We start from the raw sequence: 16,283 nt of genomic DNA on the forward strand, positions 1-16,283 counted from the left end.
ACGGGAGGGGCCACAGCGGGGAGAGGCCCGCGTACCGCAAAAAAAAAAAAAAAAAAAACAAAACACAACACTTCAGCCGGCCTCAGGAGCACACTTACACAGCCAAGTCAAATTTGAACAGACACTTGGTAAAACTTTACGTTCCCTCATACCGATAAAAATGAGGGCTCCGGCGGAGAGGTGCCCTGAGCTGTGAGCCCTGGGGATGCGGGCCGGCCCCGAGGCTGCTCCTTCTCAGCTCCGGCTGTGGCCGCACGCGGCCCCAGGGCACACTCGCCCCCGGCCTCCTCGCCGCTGTCCTTGTCCTCCTCATCCTCCCCGCCGTCCTCGGCGCCCGTGGCCGCATCGCTGTCCTCCTCCGAGTCCGTCTCCTCCAGCCACTCCTGAGATTCTTTAAGCAAAAGCGAAAACCACAGAGTGTCAACACGACCAGGGCACCGGGGAAACTGCAGGCGAGCCGCGGCCGCCCCCGGGAGCCCACCTTCTGCCCGGACACGCGGATGTGAGTGCGGGGGCCCCGCCCCCAGCACGTCTGGAGCTCACGGCAAACACCGCGTGCCCACACGTCAAGGCAGAGACGGGCAGTGAGAAGCTGCGCTCCAAGACAGCGGTCGTCTCGCACAGCCGCTCGGGGCGTGCGCCCAGACGAGCGGATTTTAAGGGATTTCAGCCTCAGACCCAAGGACTGAGCAGCGACCGAGTCCAGCGCAGCCCGTGGTGCAACACGGCAGCGGAGACGGGCGGGCCGCTTGTCTGCTCCCGGGCACACACGCGCACCGCGGGGAAAACATGCGTCCAGCCCGCTTTGCCGGGGCGGGCCCCAGGCTCACGAGCGGTGTCGGGGTGTGCCCGCTCCCTCCCCCGGGCCCCCCGCAGGGATGGCCGCGCACAGACATGGCCCTGGACTGAGGGCACGGGGGCGGGAGGGGGCAGAGCCGTGCGGTACTCTCTGCGGGCGCAGGGCAGACTAGTTGGGGGCTCCCGAGGCAACTCCAGGGGTGCCACCCCCCTCACCTGGATCCATCTCCATCAAGACCCTCCACTCCTCCATCTTGTGAAGGTCGAGGCAGTACAAGTCGCTGAGGGTGACCTGGCGGTCGCCAGCCTCAAACATGCCCCCATAGAGGTAGAGGCGCCCGTGCTTCACGGCCAGCATGGCGCTGGAGCGGGGGCTGGGCTCCACCGCGGGGACCCCCGCCTCGCCGGGGCCGTCGTCGTCGTCGTCGGACGCAGGCTGTCCTGCCGGGCCCAGGGCAGCGAGCCCCTGCTGGATGGTGAACACGGTCCCGTCCTCTGCCACCAGCTCTCTGACCACCAGCAGGGGCTCCTGGGCCCCGGTCCCCTTCATCTCCTGCTTGCTGGCACCCCTGGGCTCCCCTTTTCTGCCCCGCCTGCGCCTCTTCTTCTCCACCTTCGGCCCCTGTTGATAAAGAGCCAGGCAGCGCGACTCAGGAAGGGGGGCAGTGAGCACGCGATGGCCAGAGGACCCCCACCCACTTGCGGGGGCTCACCCCGGGGAGCGCCCCGCCCGTGCCTGGCGTGACCTCTCGGGGACGGGCGGCAGACACCAGCCCTCACACGCCGCCCGACTCCCCTCAGAGGCGCCAAGGCGCTTCAGCCGGAGCCAGCCTTTGCCACAGAGCGGACCACCCGCCCTCCTCTGGCCACACGGCCCTGCTTCTGAGGTCCCTGACCTGACGAAGCCCCCAGGGATGTCAGTCCCGGGAGAGCAGCCACTGTGCCGCGTCTCTCAGGCTGGTGCCAGCGGCAGGGGCAGAGGCGACCTGGTCCCTGCTTACGGTGACAGCAAAGATGGTGGCAGCTCCACAGAGCCTCACAAACAGAGGGACCGGGGAGGCCCTGGGCATCACCGACGGAGGTGACAGCCTGGCAGGCCCTGCGCTGGCTGCAGGTCTGGGGCCCACGCTACCTTCAGCCGCCCCACGAGCCAGCGGTTCCTGACGGGGTCGTAGAAGTGCAGGTCGTTGAGGAAGTGGCCCTCCAGGCTCTCCTCCTCCTCCTCATCACACACACCCCCAAACAGCAGCGTCTGATGGTTCGGGGCCACAGCCACCGAGAAGCCGGACCTTGGGGTGGGCTTGGCTCCGGAAGGGTTGACCCGAGTCCAGGCCCACCTGCCTGATGAGGAGAGGAAATGGGGACGGGGGGCCTGCAGAATGCCATGGCCGTCGTTCTGTGCCTGCGGGTCCGGCACACCCTGGAGGCCACGCCTCCTCCTCAGGGGTCAGTCCGCACTGAGGTAGGGAACCCGTCCACACACCCTCCCAACACTTGCCCCGGGGCGCCGTGCAGCTGTGATGTGAAGGCAGGGGTGAGGTAGAGGCGGGCGCACCAGCTCCGGGGGATCCCGTACACTGTGCCCTCGCGCGGGGCCCTCTGGTCACAGACACCCCCGGAACCTCCCGTGGGCCACACACTCTGGTCCTTCCCTCTCGGCGGGCGCCATGTTTACGCAGCAACCCTCAAGATGTGGCCTGGCACAAAACATGGGGAAGTCTTCCCAACGAGTCCAGAAAAAGGAACCGGGACTAAAAAGAGAGAGAGAGAAGCAGCCAACAGCAAGCCTTCCCTGGAGGCGCAGCCCTAGCGGCATGCATTAATGGGCCACAAGGTCACTCACAACAACCAGCATCTTAATGTCTAAGGAAGAGAAGAGAAAAAGCATCAGCGTGCCCTGCACGTGGCTGGGGGAGGTCGCCTTCCCGGCTGTGCCGGATGCGTCTCAGGACGCACCGAGGACCTGACGGCCGGACGCGGGGCTGAGCACGAGGCCTGGGTCCCGCTGCCTAGAACACAGTCCACTTTCAACTTCAAGTGCGCTGACAGGTAACAGGGGCTCTAAACGTCAGTCACCGCAATTTGGCGTGGCTGGGACCTGAGAAACGCCTTGTACGTGACGTTTCTGCAGCCTCCGCTTGAAGAACGTCACAGCGGCAAGAGGAAACGGTCCTGGCCCAGCAGGCCCCTCGTCTTACGGAGACGGGTCTCACAGGGGCCAAGGGGCAGCCAGGGCCAGACGGGCCCCATCCGCTCGGGCCCCTCTCCCATCACGTGCACCATACAAACTAACCGCCTCCCGACTTCTGAGCTTTAAAGTGAGCGCTGGGCAGCCACCGCGGCGCCGCCCACAGAGGGACGGATACAGGAGATGTGAGGTAGGGTGTGTGTGTGTGTGTGTATACACACGTACACACACAGAGGGACGGATACAGGAGATGTGAGGTAGGGGTGTGTGTGTGTGTGTGTGCGCGCGCGTGTGTGTATACACACGTACACACAGAGGGACGGATACAGGAGATGTGAGGTAGGGTGTGTGTGTGTGCGCGTGTGTGTATACACACATACACAGAGGGATGGATACAGGAGATGTGAGGTAGGGTGTGTGTGTGTGTGTGTATACACACGTACACACACAGAGGGACGGATACAGGAGATGTGAGGTAGGGGTGTGTGTGTGTGTGTGCGCGCGCGTGTGTGTATACACACGTACACACACAGAGGGACAGATACAGGAGACGTGAGGTAGGGTGTGTGTGTGCGCGTGTGTGTGTATACACACACACACACACAGAGAGACGGATACAGGGGAGGGACGTGAGGTAGGGTGTGTGTGTGCGCGTGTGTGTATACACACACACACAGAGGGACGGATACAGGAGACGTGAGGTAGGGTGTGTGTGTGCGCGTGTGTGTATACACACACACAGAGGGATGGATACAGGAGACGTGAGGTAAGGTGTGTGTGTGCGCGTGTGTGTGTGTATACACACGTACACACACAGAGGGACGGATACAGGAGACGTGAGGTAGGGTGTGTGTGTGTGCGCGTGTGTGTATACACACACACAGAGGGACGGATACAGGAGACGTGAGGTAGGGTGTGTGTGTGCGCGTGTGTGTATACACACACACACAGAGGGACGGATACAGGAGACGTGAGGTAGGGTGTGTGTGTGCGCGTGTGTGTATACACACACACACAGAGGGACGGATACAGGAGACGTGAGGTAGGGTGTGTGTGTGCGCGTGTGTGTATACACACACACACAGAGGGACGGATACAGGAGATGTGAGGTAGGGGTGTCCGCGTGTGCGCGTGTGTGCGCGTGTGTGTATACAGACGTACACACACAGAGGGACGGATACAGGAGACGTGAGGTAGGGTGTGTGTGTGCGCGTGTGTGTATACACACACACACAGAGGGACGGATACAGGAGACGTGAGGTAGGGTGTGTGTGTGTGCGCGTGTGTGTATACACACATACACAGAGGGACGGATACAGGAGACGTGAGGTAGGGTGTGTGTGTGTGCGTGTGTATACACACGCGCACACACAATGGAATATCACTCAGCCGTGACAGAGAATAAAACAATGCCATGTGCAGCAACATGGAGGGACCTAGAGATTATCATACTAAGTGAAGTCAGACAGAGAAAGACAAACACCATATGAGATCACTTATCTGTGGAATCTAAAAAGATGATGCAAATGAACTTATTCACAAGAGAAATAGACTCACAGACAAAGAAAACAAATTTATGCTTACCAAAGGGGAGAAGCAGGGAGGGACAAATTAGGAGTATGGGATTAACAGGTACACACTACTATATATAAAATAATTAACAAAGACCTTCTCTATAGCACAGGGAACTCTAATCGATATTTTATAATAACCTATAAGGGAAAAGAACCTGAAAAACAACATATACACGTACGTACGACTGAATCACTTTGCTGTACACCTGAAACTAACCCAACATTGTACATTAACTATACTTCAAATAAAAAAAAAAAAAACAGTGGGCATTTCAACCCCACGAGATGCATTCCAAAAGTCTACGTCCTAACATTGAGCAAGAACAATTGAGAGATGACACAGATGCCGTGGCCCCGCCCCCAAAAAAGGAGCTGTGGATGGACTGACATCACCTGTGTTTCTAACTCAGTGCGTCCTCAACGCCCCAGAGGGGACACGGGGGCTGTTCATGGAGTGCCCCACCAGCCCCGCGACCCTCCGCCCGCTTTCCACGGCGACACACACACCACCCGCGTGGTCTGTCACCTGCACGGCGCGTGTACCTTCTCTTCCCTCCTCAGCCTTCAGCAGGAACATGTCGGAGTGCTGGGTACCTCTGTCCACGTCTTTCTTGACTCTCTGCAAAAGGAAAACGGAGCCGTGACAAATGCCACGTGCTGTGCCAAGCCACGCAAGGCCCCCCAAGCTCGTGGTCCCGTTTTCCATGGAGGTGACACGCTAGCCTTCAGACCAGCCTCAAAATCTGAAACACAACAGGTTCCAACCAGACCGCATCTGAACGGACAGAATAAATGACCACAGGCTGGGGACACCCCAGAGCCCTCCTCTCAGAGCTTCCTGTGGCTCCGAGCAGAGCCCTGCTCTGGATGGGTGGGGTCACCGCAGGGACCCTCCTATCATTACACAGCCACCCTCCATCTCCAACCCCTGTGCCCTCAATTCCCATCGCTGTCCCAATCATGGGATTCGAGCTTCGGAGCAAGGATCGAACCAACGCTCTGCGCGGAAGCCAGCACAGCCATTTAGAGAGCCTTCCTGAGCTGCAGACAGCACAGCCATTTAGAGAGCCCTCCTGAGCTGCGGACAGCACAGCCATTTAGAGAGCCCTCCTGAGCTGCAGACAGCACAGCCCACTTCCACCGCGGTCTGCTGCTTCAAGCGAGGCATGACCCTGGGCAGAGCACACCCTCTACTCTCCGAGCAGCACCCCAGTCCTCACGCTGCACCGTCTACCTCAGTGCAGAAGGGTCTAGAGAGCGACCTGGAAAAACAGCTCTCCTCAGTGGCATGAGGAGAGCGGCAAGCAATTTGAACTTCGTCTTTGTCCTCCAACTCCCTATTTTTAATAAACTTCTAACTTCAGCATAGTTTCACGTTTACAGAAAAATGGAGAAGATGGTACTGAGAGTGCCCATGCACGCTGCACCGTCTCCCCTTATTGTTAACATCTTACATTAGTGTGGTACATCTGCCACAATTAATGAACCCATACTGACGAACGACTATTAACTGAAGCCCACAGTTTATTCACATTTCCTTAGTTTTCCCTAATGTCCTTTTCCTGTCCCAGGACCCACGTTACATGGAGTCGTCATGGATCCTTAGGCCTCTTGAGCCGTGAGGGTTGCTCAGACTTGCCTGGTTTTTGGTGACACCGAGGGCCAGTCGGGTGTTTTCTAGGGTCCCCTCTACCGGGACTCGTCTGACACTGTTCTCACAATCGGACAGGGCTGTGGGTTAGGGTGGCGGATCCCAGAGGGCAAGTGTCCTTCCCATCACATCCCATCAAGGGTGCGTGCTGTCACCGAGACCCATCCCTGCCGACGGGGACCTTGCTCACCTGGCTGAGGTGTGTTTCTCAGGTTTCTCCACTGTCGAGTTACTGCCCCGCCCCAACTTTCCAGCCTGTCCTCCTTGGAAGAGCGCCAGTCTGCGCAGCCCCCTCTTAAGGAGGGGGTCGCGCGCCACCTCCTAGAGGGTGGAGGGTCCACCTTTGTGTGGACTGCTGCACAGAGCGTTGTGTCTTTGCCCCGTGCGTTTAATCGATTCGGTCACTGGTTTGCGACCGCGTGGGCTCGTGGGTGTCTGGGCCCCTGTGCGCTGCAGTCCAACACGACTTCACTACTCTGTTGCTCCGAGTTCCAGCCCAGTCCACCGGGAACCCTTTCAGTCGCCTCCCCAGCCGCTGATGCGTCCCATCAGCGCAGGCTTCTTCCACGCGCTTCCTCGGGCTCTGGCACTACAAGAAGCTCCAGGAGCACCTTGCACACTTCTTGCCCCAGTTCCAGAATCGGCTACTTCCCCGAGAAGCCCTGGTTACTTCGTGGAGATGGTCCTAGAATCCAAGATCTGGGCACAAGGTATTCTGACAGCTGCTGGGTGGTGGTGTTTTGTTCCGTCAGCCGACAGAGCCAGGGAATACGTGTGCATAATTCATTTTGTTTTAACTAACGAGTATGTATTGTGTTTACTGTAAGGGGGGAAAACCTATTTTCCTTTTGGAAAACAAACAATCCAATTGTCCGTGGGCCAGACATGTGACCTGACTGTCCTAGAACCAAGGAGGGTCAACGTCAGGCACGCGTGGGAAGCAGCTGTCTCTAGGAAAGGAGAGCTAGGTGCATGCCTCTCCTGTTCTCCTCTGGAAACACGTGCACAATTCAAGTGATGCAATCTCTGCACATCACAGACAGTTACTGAGACTGCATATTCCTCTTTTCCAGCAGGCGAGCAGGGTAAGTGGCTGCCACTGCCATGCCCACCCTTCCAGGCCAAAAGCCCAGCACTCTCAGGAACTAAATCCACACGAAGGGCTTCCCTGGTGGTGCAGCGGTTAAGAGTTAGCCTGCCAACGCAGGGGACACGGGTTCGAGCCCCGGTCTGGGAAAATCCCACCGTGGAGCAACTAAGCGCGTGCGCCACAACTACTGAGCCTGCGCTCTAGAGCCCACGTGCCACAACTACTGAAGTCCGGGCGCCTAGAGCCTGTGCTCCACAAGAGAAGCCACCGCAATGAGAAGCCCGTGCACCGCAACGAAGAGTAGCCCCCGCTCGCCGCAACTAGAGAAAGCCCGTGCACAGCAACGAAAACCCAACGCAGCCAAAAATAAATAAATAAAATAAATAAATTTTAAAAAATAAAAATAAATCCACACGAGGCCTTGCCCGCCGGCGGCACATTCAGTGCCGTCTGCTTGTGTTACAAACTTGATCACGGCCGGGCTCCGGCCCTCCCCTCTCAGCCCCTTGTCCTCCTGCACCTGCTGGCATCCACGGCACTGCTCCGCCGACAGCAACCATCCTTCCGTAGAACCAACGAGCTGAGGGGAACTTTCATGCTGTCACATTTCAATACACCCCCCGAGGCCTGTACGCCAGAGCCCTCCCTGAGGACGCCGCTCTGCCCGCCTGGGGCCACGGCTTCCGCGGTGGCCGGCGTGGCCGAGCCCGGGGCTGGGGAGGCAAGGAGGCTGCAGCCGCGGGCTCCCCGCAAAGCGTGTAACTCCCACTCCACCTCCCCTTCCTGACAGGGGTGATGAGGGGCTCGTGCGCTAGTCCCTCCCCCCGTGGCCTGCGCCGTCCTTCCGGTAACGCGCGTCACACTGGCCAGACTCTCGCTCTCCTCGCACACGGAACGTGCGGGAACCTCCGGAGCTGTCAAACTTCCCCCGGGGCGCGCAGGGCTCTGCACGGGGTCCCAGCTCCTCCCCGGGGGAGTGGACGTTAACGCCACGGAGCAGTGACTCGGGCGTGTGCCCGTGACAGAGCATTCCTTCCACTGCTCGCGAATTTCTTTCTCATATACAGCATTCGTGGAAGCCGAAGCCACGTGAGAGAGACGTGCACCGAGGGTCACAACACCGTGCTGCTGCTGTGCAGGGCGTCCGCACCCAGGAGCAGCCCAGCATCACACCCACGTCTTTCACCAACTCTGGTAAATCCCCCGTGAGCGCCAACAGAGCAGCTTCTCGCTGCCCTCGGACGCCGAAGGCCTGGCGGGAGGGGCCCCTGAACTAAAGGGACTCGCACCGTCGCCCGGCTGCCCGAGCGGCTGCAGAAAAGCAGCACCGGGGACTGGGGCGCCGCTCGGATTGAAGTGGCACCAGCTTAACGAGGGCTTGCCGTCCAGCATCCTGTTTTGCTCTGAGGAGCAACTACTGGGACACAGCATCAGTTCTGGGCGCCGTGCGCAGCTTCTGGTGGCAGCCGCCTGTTTCGCGGGGCCCCGCCAACTGTCACGCGTCTAGCCACGCCGCAGGCAGGTCACAACCGTAAACGCCAAGGCCGTTTCCCTTCCCAGAACAAGGCTGGCCGCTGGCCGAGGGGGGAGTGGCAGGTGGAAGAGGCGGCCGGGGCACCTCGCTGCCACAGCCATCGTTGACGCGGCGCGTTTCGGGGGCACGTGGGTGAGAACGCAACGTGGCTGTAAAGAACGTTGGTGTGTTCACACAGGAGCACATCAACACCACCTCTGTCCGTTTCTCATTCAACAGAAAGGACTGTTCATATCACTCTAATGAACTATTATTTGAAGTTTTCATCGCTGGTGAAACTGAAAGGCAGCAGACAGAAGTCACCCTGCATCCCACCCGCGCGTCTTACCTGTTTCGAGTAGCCCCCGTAGAGGACGAGGCTGCCCTGGGCGGTGACGGTCAGCTGGCAGCCTGACCTGGGTGTGGGCCCCGTCCCGGACGGGGACAGCCTGCTCCACGTGAAGGCGTCCAGGTTGAAGGCATACAGGTCATTGTAATAGATGTAATCTCTGTTATAATACAGGAACACAAACAAAACGGCGGTGACAGGAAAAAGTGAACTTGATTTAAAATAAAGGTACATCTGCTACCACAGGTACTCAGTTATTGGTTTAATTAAAGTTTAAATTCATGGGAAAGGACAGCAAGCATATGTGAGTTTGCATTTAAAGCTAGAAAAAACGCTGGCCCAGAGAAGCACCGTAACATGCCTGGATCCGAAAGTCTTTTCATTCTGAAAGCGACGCCATACATCCTTACACAGTTCATGCAAGCACAGTCTCGCAAACTACACTACTTTTCCGTACGTGTAACTTTAGGCGGGACAATGAACTATGTACCAATACCCTGCAGACTCAGAAGGGAGATATGACAGCTTGGCAAGGGCCGTGGAGACCCCAGGCTGGGCAGAGATGGGGCAAAGCATTCCTGAAACTGAGAGAGGGGGACTCCTGGACCCACAAGGCCGAGAAAAAGCCAAGAGGACATGGCTGAGGCATTCCAAGAGGCACAGCGGCCCTGCCCTGCTCAGTGTTCCTGGGACTTCAGTGGCAAAGGACTCAGAACAGAGATGGGGCCTTGAGGAGGGAGCACGTGCGTGAGGAAAGCAGCGGTTCTGCCAGAGACACAGAGGCAACCGTGTGTCCTGACGGGAATTTCACAGGTGGCCATGGGCAAAGCCAAGGGGCCTTGGGCCAGAATTACACGGAAGAATGAGAGATGCTCCCCAGCTACTCCACACGGAGAGCTGGGCCCGACGTTCGCAGGAAGCAAGCATGGACGCACGGAAGGAGCGAGCAGCCCCACCAGTCAGACATGATTCCTGACTCTCCTGCTGCACTCGGATCACCCAAGTCCGGCGCCCTGCAGCCAACGCGCAGGTCACTGGGCTCCCCCGGAATGCTGTCCAAAGCAGGGCACTGGGCACAGGATGAGCCACGTGAACTCGCCACCAAACACATCCTCCCGTGGGACGAGGGCTTTTAATAGATGAACTGACGAACCAGGGGCACTTTTTTTTTTTTTTTTTTTTTGCCGTACGCGGGCTTCTCACTGCCATGGCCTCTCCCGTCGCGGAGCACAGGCTCCGAACGCGCAGGCCCAGCTGCCATGGCCCACGGGCCCAGCCGCTCCGCGGCACGTGGGATCCTCCCGGACCGGGGCACGAACCCGCGCCCCCTACACCGGCAGGGCTTCTCACTGCCGTGGCCTCTCCCGTCGCGGAGCACAGGCTCCGAACGCGCAGGCCCAGCTGCCATGGCCCACGGGCCCAGCCGCTCCGCGGCACGTGGGATCCTCCCGGACCGGGGCACGAACCCGCGCCCCCTACACCGGCAGGCGGACTCCCAACCACTGCGCCACCAGGGAAGCCCCCCAGGGGCACACTTTTTAAAAGACTTCACCACATTCCACAGTTTTCTCAGATTTCACGTTGCAAATTTCCAGGGAAAAAAAATTCTATTCTGCACGGAGGGTAAATAACAACTGTCACTGGGTTTTAAAGGTCAAACTGTACTTTGTTTAATATGGATGGTGACCACACAGATATCTGTTTGAGGAACTTCAACTTTTCTATATGTTTGAAATACTTCATAAGAAATAATTTTTTTTTTTGTTTTGTTTTGTTTTGTGGTATGCGGGCCTCCCTCTGCTGTGGCCTCTCCCGTTGCGGAGGACAGGCTCCGGACGCGCAGGCTCAGCGGCCACGGCTCACGGGCCCAGCCGCTCCGCGGCACGTGGGATCCTCCCAGACCGGGGCGCGAAGCCGGTTCCCCTGCATCGGCAGGCGGACGCGCAACCGCTGCGCCACCAGGAAAGCCCTAGTCATCATCTTTGAAAGATATTTTTGATAGGTATGCAAATGTAGGTTGACCTTTTTTTTTGTTCAGTACTGTGAAGATGTTTCTCCTCACTTTTCTCCCCTCTGAAGAGAAATCTGATACTAATTTTATTTTTGTTCTCCAAATGCAGTATTTTTTTTCCTCTGGTTCTTTTCAAAATTTTTTTGAATATCACTGGTTTTGAGCAATGTGATTATGATATGTCTTGGTGTAGTTATTTATTTATTTATTTTCTTGTGCTTGAGGTTTGTTTAGTTTTTTTTTTTTTGGATCCGCTGGCTTATAGATTTTTATCAAATTTGGAAAAAAACTTGGCCATTCACTCTTTAAATATTTTTTTTCTATCCTCCTCTCACTCTCTTTTACTTCTGGGTCTCCAATTTCACAAGTATGAGGCCCCTTGAAGTTTTCCCTCAGCTCACTGCTGCTCTGTTCATTTTAAATTTTTGTTGGATTCTTTTCTCTATGTTTCATGTTGGTCATTTCTATTGGTATGGCTTTAACTTTACTAATTTTTGCATCGGTAATATCTAATTTTGCTGTTAATTTCATCCCATACTTTGCTGTGTGGAATAGCTGCTTTGCTCTTCTCAGACTCTCATCTCTGTGTCCTCAACTCAGGAAGTCTGCTGGTTTCTGCTATGTTCCAGCTCATTGTGATGTGATCTAGAAAAATCTTTCAGAGCAGTAAGCTGGGACAGCTGTCTTTCATTTCTCATCTCTCATTGCCTGATTGCCAGGTCTTAAAAAACTGTTGTTTCACATATTTTTCTGTTTTCGGTTGTTTCAGGTCGGAGGATAAATTGGCCCCTACAATTCTATCTTTGCTGGAAGTGCAAATCTCTTAAGTACTTTTTCATGTGCTTTTTCAATTTGACCACCCTCAAGCTATTTATATGTTTATTTCTAATTATAGATAGTAATAACAATATACCTTATATTTGTATAGTGCTTTAAAATTTATGTAATATTTTCAGTCTTCTAAAAAATTTAATAATCATGGTATAATTATATTTATTTGACAAATAAAATAATAGAAAGACACTCTTTGAACTTCAGTTTTCTCATAAGCAAAATGAATGAATTGAACTGGAATATATTTAGGGTTCCTACATGTTGTAATATTTAAAAAAAACTTTCAAAAGTAAGTTTTTATTGCTGGGCTTGTTTTAATATGAGTTCCACGAGTATCTGTTAAGAACCATTCTCTTATGGAATAGCCAAATTTTTTCTTTATTGAAGATTCTGGAATAATCCTTTTCCTGAAATAAACCTTATTCTGGAAACAAGACAGCTTTGAAAAAAAAAACAAAAACAAAAAACCTTACCTTTTTGTTTTTCAGTCTAATGTTTCTTATTATTTCACGTGGGATCCTCCCAGACCGGGGCGCGAAGCCGGTTCCCCTGCATCGGCAGGCGGACGCGCAACCGCTGCGCCACCAGGGAAGCCCAAGAAATAATTTTAAACAAAGTAACAGATAACAGCTTTGAAAAACATTCTGAGTTTGAAATGGTTCCAAGTTACAACCACTGTAAAACCTGACTCATTCTGTAACCTGTGAGTGTCAGGAGAAGAGCCTGTGGAGACCCCACTCACTGTCCCACACACAACAGGTGCTGAATTAACACACTGACGTCTCACGAACCCCCGTGTCTGCAATGGCAAACAATTATTTGCTTTGTAAAGGGTTTTAAATGTAAACAACAATCCTTTAAATATGAATTTTAAAAAACAGAGCAGGCTCTCTTCTCTAAAATGGCAAGAAACCAAACACCTGCAGGTCAGGAAATGGACCATGGGCAGGAGACGGACCAGGACAGAAAACCAGGGTGCAGGCAAGAGACAAACCAGGAGCAGGAGACGTTACCAGGGGCAGGAGATGGACCAGGCAGGGAGCCGGGGGCGCAGCACGACAGAATATGGGAGTAACTGTGTGAACATCCGCCATCTTTGGTCGAGGACAAGTTCTACTACTTAATAGTTACCTTGGTTTCCTCACCTTTAACTTGAGATAATAACCTACCCTCCCAATAGCTTGGTTTTTAAGTGAATTCTGTAAAAACCACTTGGTGAACTTTGTGACGAAACATGAAATTTAAGCACTATTATACCCAGATTATGCCTTTAAGGATACACAATCATTCCTTGTTTAATTTGAATTCGACTTTAAAAATCTCCCAAAGCACTTAAGAATTATACCCTGGGAGATCTTCAAGATGGCGGAAGAGTAAGACGTGGAGATAGCCTTCCTCCCCACATATACATCAGAAATACATCGACATGTGGAACAACTCCCACAGAACACCTACTGAACACTGGCAGAAGACCTCAGACCTCCCCAAAGGCAAGAAACTCCCCACGTACCTGGGTAGCGTAAAAGGAAAAAGAAAAAACAGAGACAAAAGAATACGGACGGGACCTGCACCAGTGGGAGGGAGCCGTGAAAGAGGAAAAGCTTCCACACACTAGAAGCCCCTTCACTGGCGGAGACGGGGGACGGCGGGGGGAAGCTTCGGAGCCGCGGACGAGAGCGCAGCAACAGGGTGCAGAGGGCAAAGCGGAGAGATTCCCGCAGAGGATCGGTGCCGCCCGGCACTCACCAGCCCGAGAGGCTCGTCTGCTCACCCGCCGGGGGCGCCACGGCTAGCCGGGAGGGAGTCCGGGAGAAGTCTGGAACTGCCTAGGAGGCAAGAGACCATTGTTTCCTGGTGCGCGAGGAGAGGGGGTTCAGAGCACCGCCTAAACGAGCTCCAGAGACAGGCGCGAGCCGCGGCTATCAGCGCGGACCCCAGAGACGGGCATCAGACGCTAAGGCCACTGCTGCAGCCACCAGGGAGCCTGTGTGCGAGCACAGGTCACTCTCCACACCTCCCCCCCCCCCGCCGGGAGCCTGTGCAGCCCGCCACTGCCGGGGTCCCGGGATCCAGGGACAGATTCCCCGGGAGAACGCACGGCGCGCCTCAGGCTGGTGCAACGTCACGCTGGCCTCTGCCGCCCCAGGCTCGCCCCGCATTCCATACCCCTCCCTCGTCCCGGCCTGAGCGATTCAGAGCCCCTTAATCAGCTGCTCCTTTAACCCCGTCCTGTCTGAGCGGGAACAGATGCCCTCAGGGGACCTTCACGCAGAGGCGGGGCCAGATCCACAGCTGAACCCCGGGAGCTGTGCGAACAAAGAAAAGAAAGGGAAATCTCTCCCGGCAGCCTCAGGAGCAGCGGATTAAATCTCCACAGTCAACTTGATGTACCTGCCTCTGTGGAACACCTGAATAGACAGCGAATCATCCCAAAACTGAGGAGGTGCGCTTTGGGAGCCACGATATTGGTATTTTTTTCCTTTTTCTCTTTTTGGGGATGTGTGTGTGTATGCTTCTGTGTGTGATTTTCTCTGTATAGCTTTGCTTTTACCATTTATCCTAGGGTTTTCTCTGTCGGATTTTTTGGGGGGTTTGTTTAGTACAGATTTTAGCGCTTGTTATCAGTGGTGGATTTTTTTTTTGGTTTGGTTGCTCTCTTCTTTCTTTTTTTAAATTACTTTTTAATTTTTAATAATTATTTTTTATTTTAATAACTTTATTTTATTTTATTTATTTTTCTTTCTTTCCTTTTTTTCTCCCTTTTATTGTGAGCCGTGTGGCTGACACGGTCTTGGTGCTCCAGCCCGGTGTCAGGCCTGTGCCTCTGAGGTGGGAGAGCCTAGGTCAGGACATTGGTCCACCAGAGACCTCCCGACTCCACGTATATCAAATGGCGAAAATCTCCCAGAGATCTCCATCTCAACGCTAAGACCCAGCTCCACTCAACAACCAGCAAGCTACAGTGCTGTACACCTATGCCAAACAACTAGCAAGACAGGAACACAACCCCACACATTAGCAGAGAGGCTGCCTAAAATCATAAGGTCACAGACACCCCAAAACACACAACCAGATGCAGACCTGCCCGAGAGAAAGACAAGGTCCAGCCTCATCCACCAGAACACAGGCACCAGTCCCCTCCACCAGGAAGCCTACACAACCCACTGAACCAACCTCAGCCACTGGGGGCAGACACCAAAATCAAAAGGAACTACGAACGTGCAGCCTGCGAAAAGGAGACCCCAAACACAGTAAGTGAAGCAAAATGAGAAGACAGAGAAACACACAGCAGATGAAGGAGCAAGGTAAAAACCCACCAGACCAAAGAAATGAAGAGGAAATAGGCAGTCTACCTGAAAAAGAATTCAGAGTAATGATAGTAAAGATGATCCAAAATCTTGGAAACAGAATGGAGAAAATACAAGAAATGTTTAACAAGGACCTAGAAGAACTAAAGAGCAAACAAACAATGATGAACAACACAATAAATGGAATTAACAACTCTCAAAAGGAATCAATAGCAGAATAACTGAGGCAGAAGAACGGATAAGTGACCTGGAAGATAAAATAGTGGAAATAACTACTGCAGAGCAGAATAAACAAAAAAGAATGAAAAGAATTGAGGACGGGGGCTTCCCTGGTGGCACAGTGGTTAAGAATCTGCCTGCCAGTGCAGGAGACACGGGTTCAAGCCCTGGACTGGGAAGATCCCACATGCCGCGGAGCAACTAAGCCCGTGTGCCACAACTACTGAGCCTGCGCTCCAGAGCCCCCGAGCCACAACTACTGAGCCCGTGTACCACAACTGCTGAAGGCCGTGCGCCTAGAGCCCATGCTCCCAACAAGAGAAGCCGCCACAAGGAGAAGCCTGCACACTGCAACGAAGAGTAGCCCCCGCGTGCGGCAACTAGAGAAAGCCCACGCACAACAACAAAGACCCAACACAGCCAAAACTAAAAATAAATAAAATAAAATAAATTTATTAAAAAAATAAAATTGAAGACAGTCTCAGAGATCTCTGGGACAACACTCAACTCACCAACGCACCAACATTGGAATAACCCCACCAACATTAGGGGTCCCAGAAGAAGAGGAGAAAAAGAAAGGGACTGAGAAAATATTTGAAGAGATTATAGTTGAAAACTTCCCTAATATGGGAAAGGAAATAGTTAATCAAGCCCAGGAAGCACAGAGTCCCATACAGGGGATAAACCCAAGGAGAAACACGCCAAGACACATATTAATCAAACTATCAAAAATTAAATACAAAGAAAA

General features: G+C 54.1%; 1 protein-coding gene across 7 annotated transcripts in view; it reads right to left on the reverse strand.

Annotated features, from left to right (window-relative positions):
* The window catches only part of KLHDC4 (kelch domain containing 4), a 58,283-nt gene that overhangs the window by 8,816 nt on the left and 33,184 nt on the right, over positions 1-16,283 (reverse strand). For all 7 annotated transcript variants that reach the window (XM_055078831.1, XM_028477563.1, XM_028477562.1 and 4 more), the window contains 5 exons: positions 9,164-9,323; positions 5,104-5,179; positions 1,931-2,139; positions 1,015-1,420; positions 153-391 (listed from right to left, as the gene is read on the reverse strand). In XM_055078831.1, the coding sequence (XP_054934806.1) occupies positions 153-391; positions 1,015-1,420; positions 1,931-2,139; positions 5,104-5,179; positions 9,164-9,323 (1,090 nt within the window). The remainder of the gene's footprint in view (positions 1-152; positions 392-1,014; positions 1,421-1,930; positions 2,140-5,103; positions 5,180-9,163; positions 9,324-16,283) is intronic.

Source organism: Physeter macrocephalus, chromosome 17, assembly GCF_002837175.3.
Source record: "Physeter macrocephalus isolate SW-GA chromosome 17, ASM283717v5, whole genome shotgun sequence".
Lineage (NCBI taxonomy): Eukaryota > Metazoa > Chordata > Mammalia > Artiodactyla > Physeteridae > Physeter > Physeter macrocephalus.